Source organism: Eschrichtius robustus, chromosome 13, assembly GCF_028021215.1.
Source record: "Eschrichtius robustus isolate mEscRob2 chromosome 13, mEscRob2.pri, whole genome shotgun sequence".
Taxonomy (NCBI): Eukaryota; Metazoa; Chordata; class Mammalia; order Artiodactyla; family Eschrichtiidae; genus Eschrichtius; species Eschrichtius robustus.
Genome location: NC_090836.1, coordinates 44,020,855 through 44,042,934, shown reverse-complemented (window position 1 = coordinate 44,042,934; position 22,080 = coordinate 44,020,855). Strand labels below are relative to the sequence as shown.

The 22,080-nt window shown below is 58.0% G+C and overlaps 1 protein-coding gene across 3 annotated transcripts; it reads right to left on the bottom strand.

Moving 5' to 3' along the window:
* Positions 1 to 725: 725 nt before the first annotated feature.
* NR4A1 (nuclear receptor subfamily 4 group A member 1) lies at positions 726 to 21,875 on the bottom strand. Of its 3 annotated transcripts, none has more exons than XM_068561404.1 (7): positions 21,776 to 21,875; positions 4,830 to 5,707; positions 3,877 to 4,006; positions 3,418 to 3,569; positions 2,891 to 3,093; positions 2,626 to 2,804; positions 726 to 1,545 (listed from the first exon to the last, which is right to left on the bottom strand). In XM_068561404.1, exons 1-7 carry the CDS (start codon positions 21,858 to 21,860, stop codon positions 1,289 to 1,291), a joined length of 1,884 nt encoding a protein of 627 aa, XP_068417505.1. In that variant the 5' UTR covers positions 21,861 to 21,875; the 3' UTR covers positions 726 to 1,288. The 3 variants fall into 3 exon arrangements, with proteins under 3 accessions (XP_068417505.1, XP_068417506.1, XP_068417507.1); XM_068561405.1 differs by lacking the exon at positions 21,776 to 21,875 and adding an exon at positions 15,393 to 17,208; XM_068561406.1 differs by lacking the exon at positions 21,776 to 21,875 and adding an exon at positions 8,574 to 8,700.
* Positions 21,876 to 22,080: the final 205 nt, after the last annotated feature.

The following is a 22,080-nucleotide window of genomic DNA, read 5'->3' as shown; positions in this document are numbered from 1 at the left end:
CGTGGGATCTTCCTGGACCAGGGCTCGAATCCGTGTCCCCTGCATTGGCAGGCGGATTCTTAACCACTGCACCGCCAGGGAAGTCCCTAGGAATTTGCATTTTAAGCCAGCTAAGCATCTGATGGGCTTGGGGGTTGGAGAACCTACATGGGGGTATTTGGGCACAGGTAGGGACCTCAGAACAGTTTTCCTGCCAAGAGGGTGCTAGACGCGTGGGGAGAAATATTGAAAATGGGGATGGGAAAAAAACTTATACTGGGTAATGATAGCTGCTATCACCATCCTGAGCTGCCTTGTACCCAGCCCTACGGTGAGCACCACACCCACACTCTCGCAATCCCAGCAGCCAGGTGAGGTGGGGAATGCCCTCCTCCCTGTGTTACAGATGTGGAAGCCGAATCAGAGGCCATCACCCCAGGTTAGGAACTTACAGCCAAAGCCGGTGCTCTTATCCCTGGATGAATCAGCCTCCAGGTGCAGGCCCCATCCACGAGCCAGGCCTGTTTCCCAGAGGCTTTCTCCGCGACCGAAACTAGTCTCAGTGCTTTGCATAACAACCCCATGAAGCAGCTGCGATTATTTCCACCTTTTACAAATGAGTAAACTGAGGCCAGTAAGCTCAGGTTAGTAACATCCAAGATTTACGGGTGCCACCCCTGCCTCTCATGCCATTTTGGGGATGGGTGGTATGGGGGGAGAGTGTCAGAGAGAGACAGGATCCTAGCTTCAGCTACATGTCTATTTTTTATTCAATATATTAAATATATTAATCAGAAAAGTCACATACTATAAATCCAGGAAAATACACAAATATAAATGTCAGAATCTGTCACTTGTCTTCCTCCTAGAGTGAGTCTATGTACACGTGGAAGGAGGGCGGGAAGAGAGAGCAAGTAGGAGGAGGCTGGTGGGGGCCCCGTCCCTCCCTCCCAAACCCCACTCCCACCTCAACCTCTTCCTTCCTGTATTTACAGCAGCATTCGGCTTATTTACAGCATGGCGGTGTGTGTGTTAAAAACGGTTTTATCTTACAAAAACATGAAGACCAGGGCTGGGCTGGGGGGTAAGACAAATAGTAAGGGTCACCCCTGTGAATGCATCCCCCCCTCCACCAGGGCATGAACTCCCTGCCGACCTCCCAGAGCAGGTGGCGGGGAGGGGCGGCCAGTCTGCAGCTCAGGCCCCAGCTGAGGGGTGGTGCTCCAGGGGTCCGTGGGCCATGGGCTAAAGGCACGTGGGGTGGCGTATGAGCGTGCACACAGAGTGCACACGTGTTCCCGGGCTGGGGTCAGAAGGGCAGCGTGTCCATAAAGATCTTCTCGACGATGGGCGGAGGGGGCACCAAGTCCTCCAGCTTGAGGTAGAAGATGCGCTGCAGGCCCTGGGTGCACAGGGTCCGCAGCTCAGGCAGCTTGCCCAGCAGGCGTGACAGGCAGCTGGCCGGCTGAGGCTCGCCTGCCTCGGCCGAGACGTGCTCCTTCAGGCAGCTGGCGATGCGGTTCTGCAGCTCCTCTACCCTGCAAGGCTCTTGCAGCCCGTGCCGGTCTGCGGGGAAGGTGCAGGATTAGCTGCACAGCTGAGGAGCAAACGTCCCTCTCCCCTGCAGACCCAGCCTCTCCCAGGTCTCTGGAACGGCCGCCAGTGACCAGGCCCCACAGCCCTCTGCACTGTGCAAAAGCACAGGAGCCCATTTCTGAGCCCCAGCAGAAGCCTAGCAAGGCACCAACGCTCATTATCCTCATCTTCCAAGTGACAAAGGGAGGCCCAGAGAGGTTAAATGACTCGCCTAAGGTCGCAAAAAGGAAATAAAACCCTACGCAGGTTTTCTGACCGGGCCAGTGTTGCTTTTTGGTTTTCTTCCCCCCAGACTGTGAGAAACCCTGGGTTTGAGCAGCAGTGTTTCAGAGGCCACCTCCAGGGAAAGCAGGCCTCAAAACCCACCATACTCTCTCTGCAGCCTAGAGTGCCTCAGATTTTATCCTACAGTTTTTTGTCCTATGTAGCTTTGTGAAATTTCAGTTAAAAACATTTAGTGAAAAAGAGGTGGGGGCAGATTCTGGTGCTTTAAAAAATAAAGAGACCCGAAAACCTCCGCATCTAATGCCAAAAACTCCATCCCGCATAATTATATTTACATGAAGTACACAACAAGCACAGCTAATCTGCACTGTTAGCAGTTGGGATGGCAGCCACCCTTGGGGGAACTGATGACCGGAGCGGGCACAAGGAGGGGTTCTGGGGTCCCGGTCATGTCTGTTTCTTGATCTGGGTGCTATTTATGTGCACATGCTCCGTTCGTAAAAACTTCCTGTGTGCAACACGATTCAGTAAGATTTTAAAAGCAAACCCAAACTTTAGGCCACACATGACACCTACACCACCAGCATCTTCGGTCCTCTGGGATAACTCACAGGCTGGCTTGGTTTGCAGTCAGCCACAGCTGGGCCTGAACCCTGGCTCTGCCACCTGCCAGCTGTGTTGCCCTGAGCCATGCTTACCCCTCTCTGCATCTAATCACCCTCGCTCCACAAGGTGGGGGCCCAGGAAGCGCCAGATGCCCGCCCATCCAGGGCCAGGCCCTCAAGCCCTCCCCGTCTCCCCAGGTCTGTGGAACTAGCCACCCACCTGTGATGAGGACGAGCGCAGAGAGGCAGGCAAAGGCAGGGACATCGACGACCAAGCTGTGCAGGGAGCGAGAGAAGGCCAGGATGCTGTCGATCCAGTCCCCGAAGCCGCGGGCACACTGCAGCCGGTGCAGCACCAGGCCCGAGCAGAAGATGAGCTTCCCCTCAGCCGGCTTAGACCTGGTGGGCAGGGATGCAGACACTAGTCAGAGGGGCTTGAGGGCAGGGCGGCAGGGCGAGGGGTGAGCAGACAGCTGCAAGCTCACCGGTAGGCCAGGCGGAGGATGAAGAGCTCCAGGAAGGCCGACTCCAGCAGCAAGTCCTGGTCCCCGGGGGACAGCTCGGCAAAGCCGGGGATCTTCTCAGCCCACTTGCGGATAACCTCCAGGGAACCCGAAAGCAGGTCGTAGAACTGCTGCACGTCCCCGGCATCCTCCTTCCCGAAGTGGGGCAGCACCAGCTCCTGGAACTAGGAAGCGGCCTGGCGGGGTAAGCGCCGCACCGAGGCCGCCACGTACAGCCATGTCGTGCCCTCCCTCGGATGCCAGATCCCGGGGGTGAGAGTGGAGCTGAGATTCCGCCCATGCTTGCTTGCTAACTTTCACATATTAACCCAGGGCCGCGGCTGCTGGAAGGAGCACGTTTATCTAGTTGGCCACTGCCCAAAGGGGTACATTTTCCCATCTGGTCAGCCTGCAGGGGCCTCCTCTCTTTTCAATTTGTGGAACTGGGGGTTGGGGGGGCTTTTCTAATGTGCAGGAAAGCGCTGAATGTGGGGTGGGCGGGGCCTCACCTTGGAGTAGTCCAGTTTGGAAGTGCTGGGCCCTGAGTCCAGGTGTGCCCGGACCAGGGAGGTGAGGAGATTCGCAGGGGAGGCATCCGGGGGCTGCTTGGGCTTTGAAGGGAGCCGACCCCGCCGCCCCTTCAGGCTGTCTGTCCGGACAACTGCAGAGAAATGGGCAGGGGTGAGCAAGGGAGGAAGGGACCCAGGGAAGGGACTCTCGGCCCAAGCCGTGCACAGCAGTGCTGGGCAGCACCCCCAAGTCCAAGGACCTAGAGCCCCCGAGACCCAGGGGACTCTGCAGAGACCTCCCCCACCACAAGGCAGGCAGGTGGACCAGAGGTTGGGAAGGAAGTAGGGCCCAGGCATGCCCTCCCCTGCGGCCCACCAGAACAAATGTCTGGGGGCCTCTGCCGGCCCCACCCCACGCAGGCCCGCCTCTGTCCCACTGGGCCTGTGCCAGCCACCCACCTTCCTTCACCATGCCCACAGCCAGGCACTTCTGGAAGCGACAGAACTGGCAGCGGTTTCGCCGTCTCTTGTCCACAGGGCAGTCCTTGTTAGCCAGGCAGATGTACTTGGCATTTTTCTGCACTGTGCGCTGGGCGGGGGGGGGGGGGGGGGGGCAACACGGAACAGGCTGTCAGAGTGTGGGGATGGGGGGAGCCCAGGGGAGGGAAGCGTCCAGATCCTACTGCCATCGCAGACAAAAGCGCTCTCTGTTCACAGCTATTTTTCTAACATTTGGGTGGCAGGGGAGGGAGAGATGGATGGGTGGGGGAAGGAAGAGAAAAGTCTTGGGGACACTGGGGGAGGGTTCGGCCTCACCCTCAGGACACAAGATTAGGGGCTCGGGGCTCCCCAGCAGCCGGTACTTCTTAACGTGCCTGCGTCCGCCTGCCCCTTCCCTGGGGCAGACACGAGAGGGCTGAGGAGGGGCTGGGGGTGGGGACGGGAAGCGAAGCAGGCACCCAGCACTGGGACAAACACACAGCCTGTTCCCAAGTCCACCCCCAGCCCTCAAGCACCAAGCCCTCTTCTCAGATCCTTTCATCTTGTGCCAGGAACACGAGTGCCTGGGGCCCCCCTTCCCACCAGGACCTTGACTGGGGGGAGGCCAGGCAGAGGAGAGCTAGAGGCTGGTCCCTGAACTTCCCCTCGTGGGTACCCCTGCAGCCCGCACCCTCTGCCCAGCTCTCACCCCTCCCTCCATTATCTCTACAGCCCCAGTCCCAGCATGAAAAGGTCCCAGGTCCCAACTCCCTGCTCCCAGGACAGTGGCCCATCTGGCAGGCCTGCCCTCTTCTAAAAGAGCAGAACTTGTTGGGAGGAGAACCCAAGGGAAGCCACCACAGACCCCGCAGGGGTGACAGAGCGGCCTGTCCCACCACTCATAAAAAGCTACCCCCCGGGCAGCCCAGTACCTTGAAGAAGCCCTTGCAGCCCTCACAGGTGCGGACACCATAATGCTGGCAAGAGGCGTTGTCCCCACACACAGCACAGCGGCCCTCGCTTCCACCCGGAGCCCCACTCCGGGCCTTGGCTGAGGTCACGGGCGCATCCACCATCCCCAAGCCATCAAGGTGTGAAGAAGCAGGTACCAGGCCTGGGAACGCTGTTGGCATGGAATAGCTCTCTCCCTCCCCCAGCTGGTGGGCAGCCTGCGAGGGGAACAGCTTCAGGGGGCTTTGGGCCAGGCTGGGACTGGGGCCGGTGGGAGGGCTGAAGGAAAAGAAGGTCGGCGGCTGGGGGGGCCCAGAAGCCTTGGGCAGCTGCTCTGTCCATGCCCGCATGCCTTCGTAAGTCTGGCTGGGCGAGAAGGGGCCGAAGGAGCCGTCCCAGGGAGAGAGCTGGGGCGGCTGGAAGCTGGGCGTCGACGGGGATGGGGCTGAGCAGGGACTGCCATAGTAGTCAGAGCCGCTGGAGGACAGGGTCTCATCGAGAGGGCCGCTCAGGGTGCCGGGGTAGCAGCCGTACACCTGGAAGTCTTCAAACTTGAATGAAGCAGAGGCAGGGGAGGTGGCTGATGATGAGGATGTGGAGGAGGCCGAGGAGGAGGCCGAGGAGCACGGCTGGGCTGTTCCCGGCAGCTGGTAGAGAAAGGTGTCAAACTCCCCTGTGTAGCCGTCCATGAAGGTGCTGAAGCTGGGCAAGGCAGTGGGGACAGCGGGGGCCGCCTCAGGGCTGGCCAGGTCCATGGTGGGCTTGCTGAGCTCGGGGGTCAGGGGGTCGCTTGTCAGGTGGTCACGGGGTCCTGGGCTTGGTGCTGGTGTCCCATACTGGGCTTGGATACAGGGCATCTCTGGAGAAGGAAGAGACCAAAGAGTGGGGAGGCGGGGGAGTCAGCGAGAGAAGCCTGAGGCCTGACCTCTAAGTATAGGCCCCTGAGCTGCCAGGTGGCAGGAATCCCAGCCAGACATGGGACACGAGGCGTTAGGGCCACAGCCCACCACAGAACCCAGGAATCCTGGCTCCCGGCCAGAGCACCATCTCGACCTCCATGTCACAAAGCCCCTGGGCAATGGCCCAGCAAGAGTGGGCTCAAGTCGGAAGGCCAGCCACACCCCAGGCAGCCTGGGAACCCTAGGGAAGGCATCCAGCCAGCATTTCTCTGCTGGAACAGGGGAAAGCTGTGTTCCTCCAGCCCCCTGCCCTTCCCTCACTGGGTAAGGCATGGGTGGGGGCTGGGAGAAGGGTGGGTGGGAGAGGCAGCCGGGCAAAGCCTGAGCCCAGTCCCGGCAGCAGATATGTTGTTCCTCCAACCTGGCACTTCTGGGAATATTCCCAGGCATGGCCCAGCCTCTCCAGAACCCCCTCTCCTCCTCCCCACACAGTGCCAGTGCCTGGGCTGAAGGACATCCTGCAAATGGAAGAGGAGCTGGGAGTGAAGGCCCAGCTGCCTACGAAAGCAGCCTAAGCAGCAGTGAGCCTGTGCCCCTCCACCCCCCACCCCCCAACCCCAAACCCGTCCCCACCCTGTGTACTGAGCAAAGGCTGCAGATCCCACGCGCACCCCAGTCCTGCCATCTGGGGACAGGCACCCACTCTACACTGCCTGGGATGCTCCCAGAAGCAAAGAGAAAGGGAGCCCGGCCTCCTTACCCAGTCCCCAGCTCCCCAAGGGATCAGGTAACCTGGCTCCAGACCTTTAAAGGCCATATGCTGGAAGGGGGAGCATGAGGGAGAAAGCAGCCCCTGGACTTCCAGGAGAAGTCCTGAAGAGGAATTCCTCTGCTACCCCCAAAGCATTTCCCCCTGTTACTTTTATGAGAGCACTCAGAGTCCAGGAGACTTGAGGTGGCTATGCAGGGAAGAAGGGGAGCCTGCTGGTGAGTGACGGAAGCCTGGGTCCCTCCACTAAAGAGTTCTGTGCCCTGAAGAAACCAGGAGCTCAGGCAAAGGGGGTTACACCCTGCCCCAAACCTGAGGAGCCTGAAGGAGCAGAAAGAGCATCATTCAGGGGGGATCCTTAAGTTCGCAGACAAGTCGAAAACTAACACAGAGGAGGCTCTGGGACTGTTCCCCATCCCACGTCCTGGCTTGGGGGTCTCCGTGACCCGGGCCTCATCAGTCAGGGAGGGAGGCTGGGTAAGAAAGCAAGCTGAAACAAAGAGTGCCATAACCAAGGGGGACAGCAGGAGGGGGCAAAGGCTGGCATCACCTCCTGGCCAAGAGCCCAGGGAGTCCTCTGGTTCTAGCCTTTCTCCCACCTCCTTGGGCCCTGGACAGGGCAGCTCCACCCCTGACCTGACACTCCCACAACCAACCCAGACAACAGAGCCCCCAGAAACTCTGGCCCCACCCACCCAGTGGCACCCGTCCAGAGGCACTGAGCACCTGTAAGAGATAAGGGTGGCCACGTCTGCCTGAGCTACAACAGCCTGGGCAGGGATGGGTTTGGGTGGAGGAAAAGAGGCAGCAGCTACACAGGGTTGGGCTGGGTGTTCCAGCCTTATTCAAATCCCGTTTCTCCACGTGGACGTCCCACATCCGGATCAATCCCCACCAAACTACCCCCACTCCTGCCTTCACGCAGGTACTTAATGACACAAGATACGGACCTACGTCTAGCCTTTGGCGGAAGCACAGAGAGAAGGAAGAGGTGGGGTTGAAGGAGGGAGCAAGGAGAATCCAGCTTCAGGAGGGTCCTGGCAACAATGTGGTTTGCACCTGTTGTGCTAAACAAGCCTCAGGCTGCACCCTACCTGTACGATCCAACACAGACTGAGGCGGGAGTGGGGCGGGGGTGGTATCCTCTAGGTGGTACCACACCAGAGACTGCAACATTAACAACTGCCTACCAAGGATCCCGAAGAATGACGCTTTCCACCTCTCTCCCTCCCTCGCTCCCTCTTTCTCTCACACACACATACAGACAGACACAGATCCAAGCTACAGTAAAAACAATCTTCCCTACGCTTCCAGAGACCCTGCTCCTGCCGGTGAGAAGACTCCTTTATTGCAACACACAGCAGCACCCCCTGCACAGTTCAGCCAATGCTGACCTCAACAATCTAGACCTCTCCTAAGATAATTCAGGCAGCAACTTCCAGCTGGGGGTCACCACAAACTAAGCCACAGCTTCTAAAGTGTTAAGAAAACAACTAACAACTAACGGCTGGGGTGCGAGCTGACAAGCTGGGAAGAAGGAGACCCTTTTGGAAATTCAATCCTGGTAGGAGTCAGATACATCCCAGCAGCCCAAGCTCTGTGCACCTTCTCCCCCACGCACACCGTACTGAGAGCCCAACCAGCAACTAAGTCCCAGGCGCCCTGTGCCCACTAAAGGACCCTGGGAGACAACTCTAGCCAGTCTCCTACTGAACAGGTCCCCATTGCTGGCGCCAACCTAACCCTCTGTGGCTTCCACCTTGCACGGACATCCCCCCGCCCCCGACACACACACACACACACACACACACACACACACACACATACAGCGCTCAGTAAACTCCAGTCCGATCTGGGTCCTTACCCCTGGGTCCTCATCCCGTTCCAACCGCTAACCCCCAACGCCAGAGCTGCATCCTACCCCCGCCCTCCTTCATGCTGACCCTAAAACACCCTTTCTGCCCGCGCGAACACCCATCTCCTTCATGCAGCAAACCCCCCCCCCACGACCCAAAACAGAGCTCTGTGGAGATGCACGCTTCCCGGGGGTCACCTACCCGGCTGGCTCCTGCTCCCCCTGCCCAGGACCGGCGCCCCAAGTCGCAGCCCGGTCCCGCGTGCGCTCCTGCACACTCCCCCAACTTTCGCAGCCTCCACCAGTGGGACTCCCGGCCGCGCCGGACCCTGCTCTTATGCGCTCCGTGACGCACGGGGAGGGGCGGGGGCGCCACTGACGCACGCGGCCCGGCGAGCTTTGGCCATACAAGGGCGCGGGGGGCGGCGCGGTTCCGGCGGGAGGCGGCCAGGGGGAGGCACGGGGACGGAGAGCCCGAGGGGGCGGGGCGAGAGGGGGGGCCTGGAATGTCTGCGCGCGTGACGCACGCGGGGTTCCATTGACGCAGGGAGCGCGGATTGTTTGATCTATAAATAGTCCCCTCTCGCCCTCTGCGCCAGCTAAAAATAGTAGCTCGCGGACTCGCGAGGCTCCTCCGGCCGGACCCAGCACCGGCCCGGGGCCCCTGGAGCCGAAATAAGCAGCCCGAAGGCCAGAGGCCGAGAAAAGGGTGCTCTAGCGCCGTGGCTGCGGGGCTTCCCCGGACGAGGAGCTCCTCACCCTCCGGCTGCTCCCGGGAGCCACGACCGCGCCCGGCTCCGCTTTTGCACCCTCCCCAGCCCTTCCTGCGGGCCCGGGGTGCCCACTACCCTCCTGTGCGGCCCGGGGAAGGCCTAGGGCTGGCGCGGGCAACTCAGGGACGCACCCCGGGGAACCTGCGCCCCCCACCTCAGCCCAAGGCGCTGCCACTGCACTTGACCCTTCTTCCCCAGCGGGGTCTCGGGCTGCGAGGTTGCCCAGGGACGTCGGACACCACACTACCCCCACCGCGCGCGCACGCACACACACCCGCCTATTCCCTCCCCCCAATTTCTCATGCAAAGTACCTTCCGGAGGGCAGGGATTCGCCAAGCCCAAGACAGGCCAACGGGCTGTGCTTCACAGCTGAAGTTGATTTCTCACCACTACCCTCCCCAGTCCCTGACAGGGTGAAAGCACTCTAGTTGGGAAATTACAGAATTTCAGAACCGGGTGGAGCCTGAGAAATCTTTTCGAATCTGTGCCGACTCTTCCCCATTTTAGAAATAAACAGGCTCAGAAAAATAATGGCACTTGCTCAAGGTCACAGAGCAAGGTGGTGGCACACTGGGGTGGAACCTGACTACATCTCTAGGGGATCCCTTCACACCCTCCGCTGTCCATGATCAAGGAGTTCCCACCTGCAGCCTTCCCGGGAGCCCTCGCCTGCTAGGTGGGAGAGGAAGGAAGAAAAGGCTAATATTTAGAAGAAGAGAGCCCCTCCCCACACCCCTCCCACTCTCCCCTCTCAACACTGAGCTTGCGCCCACGGACCCCACTCTGGCCTCCCCTGGTCACCCAACAGCACTTTCCTCTACCCTTGAGGCACTTCATGCTCCTCACTTCCACTCTCACCTCCGTCTCAGGTTTCCCACACCCTGCTCTCCAGCCCCCACTTCTGTCCACTCAAAGGTCCCACCAGCACCTCAAACGTCACCCGTTCCAGACAGAGCTTGCCGTCTCTGCACTCCCTGCCTGCCACCCATCTCTGCTCCTGATGCCCCACATGCTACTTTTCACTTTTTCCTGAAATTCTATTTTGGAACTTCTCTTGGATCCTCCGTTCCTATTGCCAGCCAGAGCCCATGCCTCACTGGTGCCTGAAGGCAGCAGACCGGCTGATTGAGGCCAGCGACTTCCCCTTCTCCTTGCCCACATCCATTAAGAAACTGCCCCTTCACCAGCTTGCCTCCTCTTTCCAAACCCTACTGTCCACCACGGATGGAGCAGTCTTCATGTAACACCAGCATCATTCGGTGATCCGGTCAGAACCTAGCATAGCTCCCCCATGGCAGCACACAGTCTCAACATGGACCAGTCTTCAGAGAGCTCTGGCCTTTGCTAAAACATCTTCCAAAGACGCTTCACGGCCACCTGCGTGAAGGTGAAGTGTGGGCAGGATGACGTTTAGCCCAAGTTTTGTTTTTCTTTGTCTTGGGCTTTTGCAGAAGATATTACTTGGATAAAAAGGATTCCACAGCTTAAAACTGGTTTGAAACCACTAAGATAACTCATGTCTTCCCATTTTGCAGATTAGGACCCAAGGGCTCCCAGAAGAGCTGCACCTTACTCAGAAGCACAAGCAAGTCTGGGCTGGTGAAACTAACCCAGCTGGGTCACGGGCTGGTTTCCCCACCTAGCCCCCCGCAGCCTCAGAAAATAAAAACAATTCTAATATGTTAGCAAAAGATGATTAGCCAGGCCGATGTTCTTCCCAGGTCAATGTTCTTCCCTCCAAAACTCATCAGCAAAAGAAAAAAAAGAAAAAAGAAAAAGTACATTAGCTGCAGCCTTAATGGCTCTTTGAAAGCTGACCTAGCCTTGAGCCCTAGCACCCCCTTTTTTCCCCACCACTTTCCATCTGTAAAGAGCAACACAGACCGTCCCCTACCTTCCCATGGGGAGGCCCACCCAGGAGCCCCAGGGAACTCAAGTGCGGTGAGGAGCTGTCCAGGTTCCCAGTCTACATCTCCACGTCTCAGCATCCAGCCTCCAGATTTGTGCCTGCAGCCCAGGCCCCATCTCCGCGGGAGATTGCAGGTTTGGAGGCTGCAGTCTCGCTGCCCCAAAGGCAGAGGGTGGAAGAGACAACAGCAGCTGCCACCTGGCCATGCTTGTGGAGGTGGGGGATGCTGGGGGCTTGGAACACACTACACTCTGAAAATAAGTAAATAAGGAGAAAAAGGCAGTCCCTCTGTAGGAACACACCCAGGGAGCACCTAGCCTAAGACAGAGGGGGGAGAGGCGAGAGGGGCTTGGGGACCTCAGGCTTCATCCCTGCTGGCCAGATGCCCTCCAGGGAGGGTGGCCTGGGGCTCTGAGGTGGAATCTGGCCAAGGTGGAACTCTTGAAAAGGCATAACTGATGCAGACTTTGGGAGACCTAGAGCATAAGCTGGTCGAAGGCTTTACGGAGACTCCAAGGGACCCCACTAAGCCCAACCTTTAAGAGCAAGGTCAGAGTGAACAGCTCATTGTGGGGTAGGTAAGGGTTGGAAAGAGACAGGTAATGATGGCAGAGGTATCCAAAACTAGAGGTGAGGACCAGAAGGTAAGGCAGGGCCATGGTAACACAGGAAGGGCAGGGAAAGATGCTGTGCTGGAGACGAGACAGCTGCCCAAGGTCAGGCTCGCACAGCACAGCCCACCAATCTACCCTCACCACCCCCAGGCTCCCCACTGCCCCAATATAAAGACCTTGCTAAACCTTCCCACCACCCATTGGGCACATTGTTCCTCTTCCTTCTATTCTAATCCTACTGATCCTCTAAGACTTCAGCTCATGACACCCTCCTGGACCAGCCTAACTCTTAATAATAAGTACCTTCTCACTGGAGGGTTTGGGGGGAGGGGGAGTGAGGAATACCAATGAAGGGTCAGACCTCGGCTTAGGGCACTTCACATGGATTCTTCCACTTAACCCTCTCCCTAACCTTCTATGTTTGGAATTACCACCTACATTTTATAAATGAGGAGGTGGAGGCTTAGGGGCCAGGAATCAGACTCCCCTAACTCCCAGTTCTGTGCTAGACCCACTGCCCTCAACTCTGAACTCCAGAGCTGTGGCTTCTGGCCCCATGAGCCTTGATTCTTACAAGTGCACCACAGAGCTGGTACGCACACGGCCTATAAACTGAACACAGCAGTGCCTATGAGGGCGTCTTTGGGGGGACTGGAAGCATCCCGGTTCCTAGTCTGAACGATGGTCACCTGGGTGTGTTCAGTATGGAAAAGTAATCACACTATATACTCTTAAGATTTCAACGTCTATGATTTGTATGCTTTTTTGTATGTATGTTATACTTTCAGAAATATAAGTTTATTTACAAAAATAGCCACACCTAAATGGGAGAGACATATTTATTCAAATGGATGCAGATGCCGCTGGAATTTACTGAAATCACAGAGAAACAGTGGCTGTTTCTCATTATGTATTTGTTCTATCAACACATACTCAAGAGCACAGCTACGGTTAGGAGAGGCTGCAGCATCTGACATTAGAAAGGGGTCCTCTCGCATTATGTTTTCTGAACCACTCAGCTCGGGCCTGGCCCCTGCTAGTCAAATCTTGTGGGGCTCGGGGACTCTCGTGCTCAGGCCATCCCTCCCCCGACAACCAATGTGTGAACATGAGGGCAAGGCCCTGTCTCTCCCACCTTGGCAGGAGGCCCCTTCATGCATCCTCAACAGGCAGGGCAGGCCCAGGGCAGGCCGCAAATGGGCAGCCAAAGTACACCAAAGTACACCAAAGTACACCATCGTCCCCCAGCCAAGACAGTGGGTAAATAGGAGATGGAGGAAGTGGAACTGCACAGCCCCTTTCCCACGCTGCCCCGCCCACCTCAGGCTGGCCCCTGCCCCTGCTGAGCAAAGGGCAGGAACTTGCCCTACTTTCACCAAGACCATCCCCACCTATGGGCCCCCACACCCTTCCCACAGGGTGGGCAGAGGGAGTGAGCTTTGCCTCCTCCCCCGAGCTTCCCCACCTTAGCCCCAGGACCTATCACCAGGCCTGACCCGGCCACTTCCTCTTCCTGCCCTGGCAGCAGGCAGGGGGATTTGTGCGGTGGGCAGGGAAGCTCTGCCTACTGCCCCAGGGGGCTTCCACGGACAGCTCTCGGAACTGGGGATGTAGGGGCAGGCCCAGGTCTGATCTTCTGGCCCTTGTCCAGGCCCTGCCATGACCACACGTGTCGTTACCTCCCAGAAAACAGGCTCCCAAGGACACGGGCAGGTCAGCCGCGGCCCTCCACTTCTCACCCCAGCCCCCAACAGAGGCAAAAGATAAAGGAACTCTCAGAGGCATCTTTGACCTGGAGCCAGCAAGCCTGGTGTGTGACCCGGGGCCAGTCCCTTGCCCTCTGCGAGACCGTTTCCTCATCTGCCCAATGCTGACAACATCACTCGTCCCGGCGCTGTTAGAATTCAAGTCACTAACGGAAGGGGGAGGCTCGCAGTGAAATGGGAGCACTGTCTGGGCACTGGGGCTCTAGGGACCTGCAGCAGGGTCCCGAGGCAGGGACAGAAAGGAGACACCAGAGCCGTCAGCTCGACTGGGGAGCCAGCACCCTCCTTCTTCAAGAACCTGAGATAAACAGTACCCCCATCCCCACCTCTCCCTCTCCAGGGTTGCGTGAAAGGAAATGAGAGTATGCCCAGAGATGTGGCTCCAACCAGCACCAGGAAAATTCCAGACTGTATGCAGCAAGTGCTCAATTGATACTCTGAAGAAAGCTGGTTAATTGAGCAGGTCAGACCTCTCTCCACAGAGGTCATTTTCAGTCCAGTGATTTCTCAACCCCCAGCCTGCTAACAGGCCAGAAGGAATCAACATACAACATAAAGGAACAAGATCAGACTTCAGGAAGAACGTTCAGACAGAGCTGGAAAACACAGACAAGATCATGGAGTTCCTCTGGGAAGAGGTGGCCCACGCCTCATTTGTAGCCTCCTCAAATCTCCTTCCATGGGCTTCCCTGGTGACACAGTGGTTAAGAATCGCCTGCCAATGCAGGGGACACGGGTTCGAGCCCTGGTCCGGGAAGATCCCACATGCTGCGGAGCAACGAAGCCCGTGCGCCACAACTACTGAGCCTGTGCTCTAGAGCCTGTAAGCCACAACTACTGAGCCCACGTGCCACAACTACTGAAGCCCGTGCGCCTAGAGCCGCAACAAGAGAAGCCACGGCAATGAGAACCCCGTGCACCACAACCAAAAGTAGCCCCTGCTTGCCGCAACTAGAGAAAAGCCCGCGGGCAGCAACGGAGACCCAACGCAGCAAAAAAAAAAAAAAAAAATCTCCTTCCATGCCCCTCAGTCTGCTCAGCTCCTGGCCAGCTCTTCTCTCCCCCACCCGTGGGGGCTCTCCCACCACCCTGCACAACATCAACAACCCACCAAATTCTCCTGTCCCTGCCCAAGGTCTCCACCCAGCCTCCTTGGGCAAAATTTCAAATTCCAAAATAAAAACCCTCTGATAACGAGGCCCAGCCGGAAAGACTGATGCATTTTCCTATTGTTAAAGTATTTTTAGTCACAGGCTCTGGATTCGTTTAAAGACTCACGTTCAGAAAGGGAAAAAATTTTTTTCAAGAACCGAGCAGGAGAGCACACAGCCTCCCACGTAAGGAGCTCCGCTTATTCCACGCCGGCCCAAGCCCCTGGCCCGGCTCCCGGGGAGCGTGTTTGTGGCAAGCCGGTTGGCGGACTTGCCAAGCCTCGCTCCAGTCCTGCTTCTCAGGCACCAAACCAGGCGGAAAGCCAGGCAAGGAGGGCGGGGCAGGGGCCGAGGGCTCAGGGACGACAATCCACAAGTTCAGACCCCAAGTCCCAACCAGCTGGGGGGCCAGGGACCCTACTCAGGGACGAGTGCTGAGGTACCTGACTGACACCCAGCTCACTCCAGCATCCCTCCCCAGCCTGAGCCGACCAGTGTTATCCAGGCCGGGTCAACAGGGCAGGAGGATGGAAGACCCTGTTGCAAATCTCTGAGGAAGGAGAGAGATGGCATCACCTATTTCCTCGTCTCCTGGTTCTCAACCACAAAGTGGTCGAAGTCCAACTCCCATCATCCAAGTGCCATCAAGCCTTTACTCTCATTCCTTGGGAGGGTCGGCCACCCTTGCTTCCTCCTCCGCCCCTCCTCCTCTCGAGGCCAAAGAAACCACAATGCGGACAGTCACAATGGAAAAAGATCCGAACAGCCCAGCCCCTGTGCCTCGGTTTCCCCCTTCCTAAGACTCACCAGCTTCCTCCACACGATCTGCTTTGATTCTCTGAGGTCCTGGACAACTGCACCAAGGGAGAATCCCGGGGTTGGTTGGGGACTCTTCCCGGTGGCCTCAGGAAGACCTGCGGGAAGAGACGTGACTGCCCAGTCAGCCCGTCCTGCCGACCGAGGCTGTGCACCAGCTGAGTGGACTCAGGACGTGGAGCGGCCTCCAAGCCAGCATGTCCTCCTCTGTTTATATAGCTGAAACCAGAGCTGGCCTCTGGGGGCAGGGGGAGCTGCCTCAGGGCCCTCTTGGCTGAGGCCTGACTTTGGCCCAGGTCAGCAAGAGCCTAAAATAGTCAGCTGACGGGAGCCCCGGCATGAGCATGACCCTGGGCCCATGCCCGGGCCTGGCAGACAGGTGCCCACGTCACAGGACCAGCAGCTCTAGCGCTCATGGAGCCCCCGCTGGCAGCCCTCACGGTGGCCTTGGCAGCGTCTCTGGCATGGGAATTCGACCCAATTATCACCCTCACCCAGACAACGGACTGACCGCAAGGAATTCCGACCCCAGGAGCCACTGGGTACCCAGAGGGAAGGCTAGGCGCTCAGCAGGCCACATCTGACCTGAGGGCGGAGGTGGGGGCTGAGCGGAGGGAAAGACACCCGGCCGCTGCTGTCATCTTCACTCACGTGCTTCCCGAGTCCAGATGTCCAGCTGACCAGGGACACCTGCTTCTTCCACTTACAGTAATTCCTCTCCCTGCCCCAGCCCGAGGTTGGTGGCACAGTGCCTGCTGCCAGCAAGAGGCCAGGTGCATACCCAGCGCAGCCCCCGGAACAGGAGGCCCTGCTTCCCAGGGCTTTCCCTCCTTCCCTCCAGGCTTGGAGGGCTGGTACCCCATCCTCCCCATCCCAGCCACCTCTCTGGGACTCTCTACACCTCGAACACCAACTCCACAAGAGGCAACAGAGTTTGAGGGTCCAGGGGGGGATACTGAGCCAGCTCCTGCTTCATCCGGGGATCTCTCAAGGCCTGAAGGGAGTGTTGCTCAGAGATGACCCCCGTTTCTGGGGAAGGAAGAAGGGAATAACAGGGTCTCTGTCCAGGGGGCCAAGCTGAACTCCAGCTCTCTCAGGTAAACACGGTGACCAGGACTATGTACCCTTGACCCCGCCCCAGTATCTCAAGTCCCCATGGAAAGGCCTGGTGGAAATCCCATTCCCACACTCCACCCCTCACCCACAGATCAGCTTGTGTCTTCTCTGGAGGCATCTTCAGGCAAGGAAGGTGTGTCCTCCACCAGCTGACCAGGCCACTGGGCTTGCCCAGAATCCAGAAGACCTGGATTCTGAGCTTGGGTCTACATGTCCTCAATGTCGGACCTTGAAAAGTGCCTTTTCCCCTCTCTAACTCAGTTTCTTCAGCCATAAGAAGAGGAGGGGAGCTAGACAGCCAAGGATTTCTCTGGCCAAGCCCACAAGTCTGAGACTTTCCCTCTCAGGGATGTTGGATGAATAGTGAAGGGTCTGTCCCTGCCCTTTGTCAGCAAGATCCTCCCCATTTATAGAGCCATCTCCCCATACCAGACCCCACAGGACCTATAGGCCCACCACAGAAGGGGGCAGTCATCACCCTTTCAGAGAGGCAAGGGGTGGTCCCAGTTTCCCTTCATGCACTCCCCTGGTACAGTGTCTACATCCTAGGAACAAGGCAGCTTCCCATCCCCCAGGTCTGCCCCACTATACTCCCAGCCTGGCCTTGAGCTACACAACCCCACCCCATCGGCTTCCTGGAACCAGACACATGCTGCCCTGGGAGCAGCTGTCATCCCCGACAACCCCATGACACCCAGGCCCAGAGCCCCCCAGTCTGTCCTGCTAAGAAAGTCAGGCTTTCCCCCTTCCCTGCCCCCGCGTTACCCCCACCACTGAAGAAATCAGATCTCCCCATGCTGAGCAGCACCTCACCTACCACCTCTGCAGGGCTTCCCCCTCCATCCCCCAAACCACATCCGCTTCAGGCAGCTCCACACCCATCTCAGCCCCCCAGCCACCAGCTCAAGGGCCCCGGGGGTGTACAAAGGGTAACAGCAGGGCACTCACCACTCTGGATGGACCAACAGACCTTGAACAACACTCGACCGTCCCTCGGGCCTTCAGGGCCTGGCAGAAGGCGCTGACACCAGGGAGGGGCTGGGGCTGGCCTCTGTCCACGGTGGAGGCCTACAGAGGGAGAGTCCACGCGAGAGAGGAGGAACCAGCCGGCAGGACCATTCCCTGGAGACAGCACAGCCAGAAAACACAGGAGTGGGAACAGAAGCAGGACCCAGGCCACGAAGGGGGACAAGCCAGCCCAAGGGCCTCCCCGAGCTGGGCGTCAGAGGCTGGGGGCCCACACCGCAAGCAAACAGCACTTGGGAATGTGGGGTGTGGCCAGGAGCTGCCGACCGTGTCTGGGGCATCTCAGGGCCCTGGAGACACAGCCCCTCAGCCTCACATCCCACTCCTGGGGGGAGGGGCGTACCTCAATCCAGCTTTCAGCTCCCTGACGTGCACAAAAGGGCATGTTGTAGGCAGAGAAAAGGGAGCTATTGTGAGGACAGAGCAGAATACCCCTCTCTCCTTTAAGGGGCTCCAACTTGGCCCCCAAAGCCTCAGAGGCCGCAGAGCAAGGGCTCCATGCCCCCATCTCTAGGCAGCCCAGCCTTCTAATCCGAGCCATGGGGACTCTCAGGAAATCCTCTCTGAAGGGATTCCAGTCACAAAACTGGAAGGTCCAGCTTGGGGTAGAGTGGTTAAGAGCACGGACGCTGCATCCCTGTTGCCTGGGTTCAGATCCTGGCTCCATCACTTGTAACCTTAGGCAAGTTACATAACTTCTCTGTTACTCATCGGTGAAAATGAGAATCTGTGGGACTTCTCTGGTGGCGCAGTGGTTAAGACTCCGCCTGCTAATGCAGGGGACACGGGTTCAAGCCCTGGTCTGAGAAGATCCCACATACTGCGAAGCAACTAAGCCCGTGCACCACAACTACTGAGCCTGCGCTCCAGAACCTGCGAGCCACAACTACTGAGCCCACATGCTGCAACTACTGAAGTCCGTGTGCCTAGAGCCCGTGCTCTGCTACAAGAGAAGCCACCACAATGGGCAGCCCGTGCACAGCAACAAAGAGTAGCCCCTGCTCGCTGCGACTAGAGAAAGCCTGCATGCAGCAACAAAGACCCAATGCAGCCAAAAAAAATTAATAATAAATAAATAAATAAATCTAAAAAAGAAAAAGCGAATCTGTAATTGACGTCTCTAAAATTAACAACCATACGGTTACCAGCAGGCTTAAAATGAGCTCATATGTGTAAAGGACTTAAAACAGTGCTGGATGTACACAGGTGCTATCATTATTAGGAGACATTGAATGAAGACACATAAAAGCTAACCCCAGACCCTGGTTCCTATTCCAAGCCACTTCTGGGCACCTGGCCTCTACTTCCGGAGCCACCTGTGTGTGTCACCCCTCCAGCCTCTTCAAGCTCTCCCCGTGACCCTGCTGGTGCCAAAGCCTTCAGCCAGGGCAACGCAGACCCCACTTCTCTCCTTCCCTTTTCCTACCCTTACTCAGCCCTCGCCTCTCTTGACCGGGCCCCAAGGTGAGGGCAGGACCAGCCAAGGCGTGATCTTCCCTGGTTATCAGGATGCCCTTCAGGCCGAGATGAGATCTGGGAAAAGAGAAGTAGATGCTTCCACGGTGGCAGGCAGAGGGAGTGAGGTGGAGGGGGTCCCAGAGGGTAGGTGATGGACTCCTTCACCCTCCTAACCTCTGTCCCAGGGTCCACAGGCCAAGGGGAGCTCCTCTGGCCCATGGTACCCAGATTCTCCTCTTACAGAGCTATTAGCACCCCGATATCCCTGTGGGTATAATGGGGAGCAGGGCATGAAGAAGGGGAAGGCGGTCTGGATCATCTGGAGGGAGTCCGACCCCAAACAGAAGGCAAAACCAGGCTGCAAACCTGGCCCAGCCCACAGCCTACACCTGCTTCCCAGAATGACCCTGTCATCTTCCAGTACCCCAGAAACGGTCTGCGGTCATGCCCTAGCCTCCCCCCATCCCCGACCCCACCAACCTTCCCTTTTCTCCCTTCCAGCCCACAGCTGAGGACAAAGGGTAGGGAGGGCCAAACACCTCCTACCACAGTCAGGCCCAACCTGAGTGCCCGGGAAGACCCTGTATCTGAGAACAGAGGTCAGAGTAGGGGATCCAGTTGGTGCCCAGAAAGTGATTCATAACATCTTAGAGCAGGCATCTGATCCCACCTCCTGCCCCCCCATCAAAATCCCATCCTCAACAGTCATTCCACAGGCATTTACTGAGGGCCTACTGCGAGCCAGACAGTGAGCTTCAAACAGTGGGAGATCCAAGAAGCAGCAAATCAAGATCCCTGGGCCCCAGGAGGTTACAAGGCAGGAATGAATCAAGGTCGGTTACAATCAGCACTGTGCAGAGGACAAACCAAGGGCTGAGTGGGCTTGGAGGAGGAGAAAGTGATTCCCCCCCAAAGGAAGTGGGAGCCTCAGGCCAGACTTCAGTACCCAGCTCCTGCTCCCCTTCCTTGCTGTGCTCCAGCCCCATGGGCTTTCTTTCCCCACTCAGAGCCTCTGAGTCACTGCCTGCAATGTCTGTATGGCTAGTGCCTTCTCATCAATCAGGTTTCCATTCCCATTTCACCTCCACTCCCACCCCGCCACATGAACCTATTTTTATCATCTCCATAGGACTAATGCTGTGCATCTGTTTACGCATCTGTCTCAACTGCTGCAGAGTTCAGTCTCTAAACCAGAGCTCAGTACTAATAGGTGCTCAGTAAGTATTTGTGGAATGCGGGAGAGGGGGACTCAGACATGCCTGCATCAGGACGGGTTTAGGAGGAGGGTCAGTCAGTCACTTGGAAGGAGGCAGGGAGAACACTGCAGCTAAGGAGCTGTCCCTTCCATTTGGGGGCAGACCCAAACTCCAAGGGTTCTTTCCCATGTTGAGTCACGACTGACTAAAGAGCCCCCAGCCCTGGATCCCAGCCCTGCATGAACCCACCTGAAACCTCCTTCTCCTCCTTCCTATCAACTGAGTCTTTTCTTATCTGAACTCCTTGCAACAGGACATGAATGACAGACCCTCTGCAGCCCTGGTGGCTTCCTGATGGCATAAACTCTGCATTGGCCAATGTCCCCACCCAGAAATGGGCATATTACTATTATCAACAATAACAACAGCAGCTAATATTTGTTGAACACCATATGCTAAATATATCACTAAGCACTTTACACTCGTGTTCTCATTTTAGCCTCACAACACTGTGAGAAAAGCATTATTCTTACTATGAACATTTTAACAAGGAGGAAACTAAGGCACAGAAATGTTAAGCAATCTGCCCAAGGTCACACAGCTAGGAAGTGACAAAGCTAGGATTAGAACCCAGGGAGCCCAACCAGGGAGCCCAGGGCCAGGCATCCCCCTTCCCTCCTTGGACCTGCTTAGTGGGCACAGAGCAATTTGACGGCCAACACCAGAGAACCAGTGGGAAGCTCCGGGGCCTGGGTTGCTGGGTTGAACCTCTCAGCTAATTTTCTTAACTCCAGCACAGGCCTCAACATTCATAATCAGTCTCATTCATCCTGTTAAGACTTGGCCCATCCTTCTGCCTGGCTGTCATCGCTTGGAATCTTGGCTTTACCATACTATACATTTGTCATTGTCATTCCTCTCACCTCTAGGTCACTACAAAGAGTCGGCTGGCTTCCCTTTCAAGTCTTCATCCAATTCACTTGGTGTGGGTCTAGGACCAAGCCTGAAGTCACCACTGAAGCCTCCTACTACATCAGCACACTTTGGGCATAACTACTCTCAATCCACCTACCTCTGCCCAGCCTTCCTTTTCCCAGCACACCCCTAATACTAGCCCCCAACCCAAATTATTACTCCACTGGAAGCCACCTCTGCAGCATTTCTAATCCCAGGTCCGCTCCTTACTCCACGAGACCCTCTCCAGGCTCGGCTTCTCGGCTCAGTCCCACGAAGGGGTTGCACCGGGCAACTCTGGTCCCTCCCGGCTCGGTGTCCTGGCAGCCGAGCTCCCTAACTCCTGGAAGCCAGCGGGGAAATGGAAGGAATTTCTCCGGCCTGGCCACCTCCAGCACCCCTCGCGGGCCAAACCCCACCCTTGGCGGGCTGGGGCGAGAAAGCGCTGGCCGCCACACTCGGGGGCTGACTCGGATCTAGCCGCTTCCGCCGGGAATCCAGTCCCTGCCCCCACGCCCCCCGGTCTCCAGGCGGGATTCAAGGCGCGGCCCCGACCCCCGCCACGCACCCGCGCAGACCCCATCCTTCCCGGGGCGCCCGGAGCCCCCTCACCGGCCCCCTCACCTTGCCCGGCTCGCCTCTCCGCCCCCGCCTTCCGGGGTCGCGCCCCCGCCGGCTGGGAGCGGCTCGGCACCGCAGGAGCGCCCATGGCCGGGCGGCCGGGGGTCGCGGGCGCCGCGCGGGGGGCCCCACTGTTCCGCCGCCGCCGCCTCGCGCTCCTGTCGCCGCGCCGCCGCGGCCCCGCGCCCCCCGCCCCCGGGGAGCCCCCCCGCCCCCCAGTTCCGGCCGCGACCGCGCCCCCCGCCCCCGCAGCCGCCAGCGCCGCCGCCCCAGCCCCGGGCTCGCCTCCCCCAGCGGGCGGGCGGGGA

Coding starts and splice junctions, on each gene's coding strand:
- NR4A1 (XM_068561404.1), bottom strand. CDS start 21,860: ATGGGCGCTCCTGCGGTGCCGAGCCGCTCCCAGCCGGCGGGGGCGCGA. Junction 5,708..21,775: donor GGAGAGGCGAGCCGGGCAAG/GTGAGGGGGCCG, acceptor TTCCTTCTCCAG/AGATGCCCTGTATCCAAGCC. Junction 3,094..3,417: donor CCAAACTGGACTACTCCAAG/GTGAGGCCCCGC, acceptor GCCGCTTCCTAG/TTCCAGGAGCTGGTGCTGCC.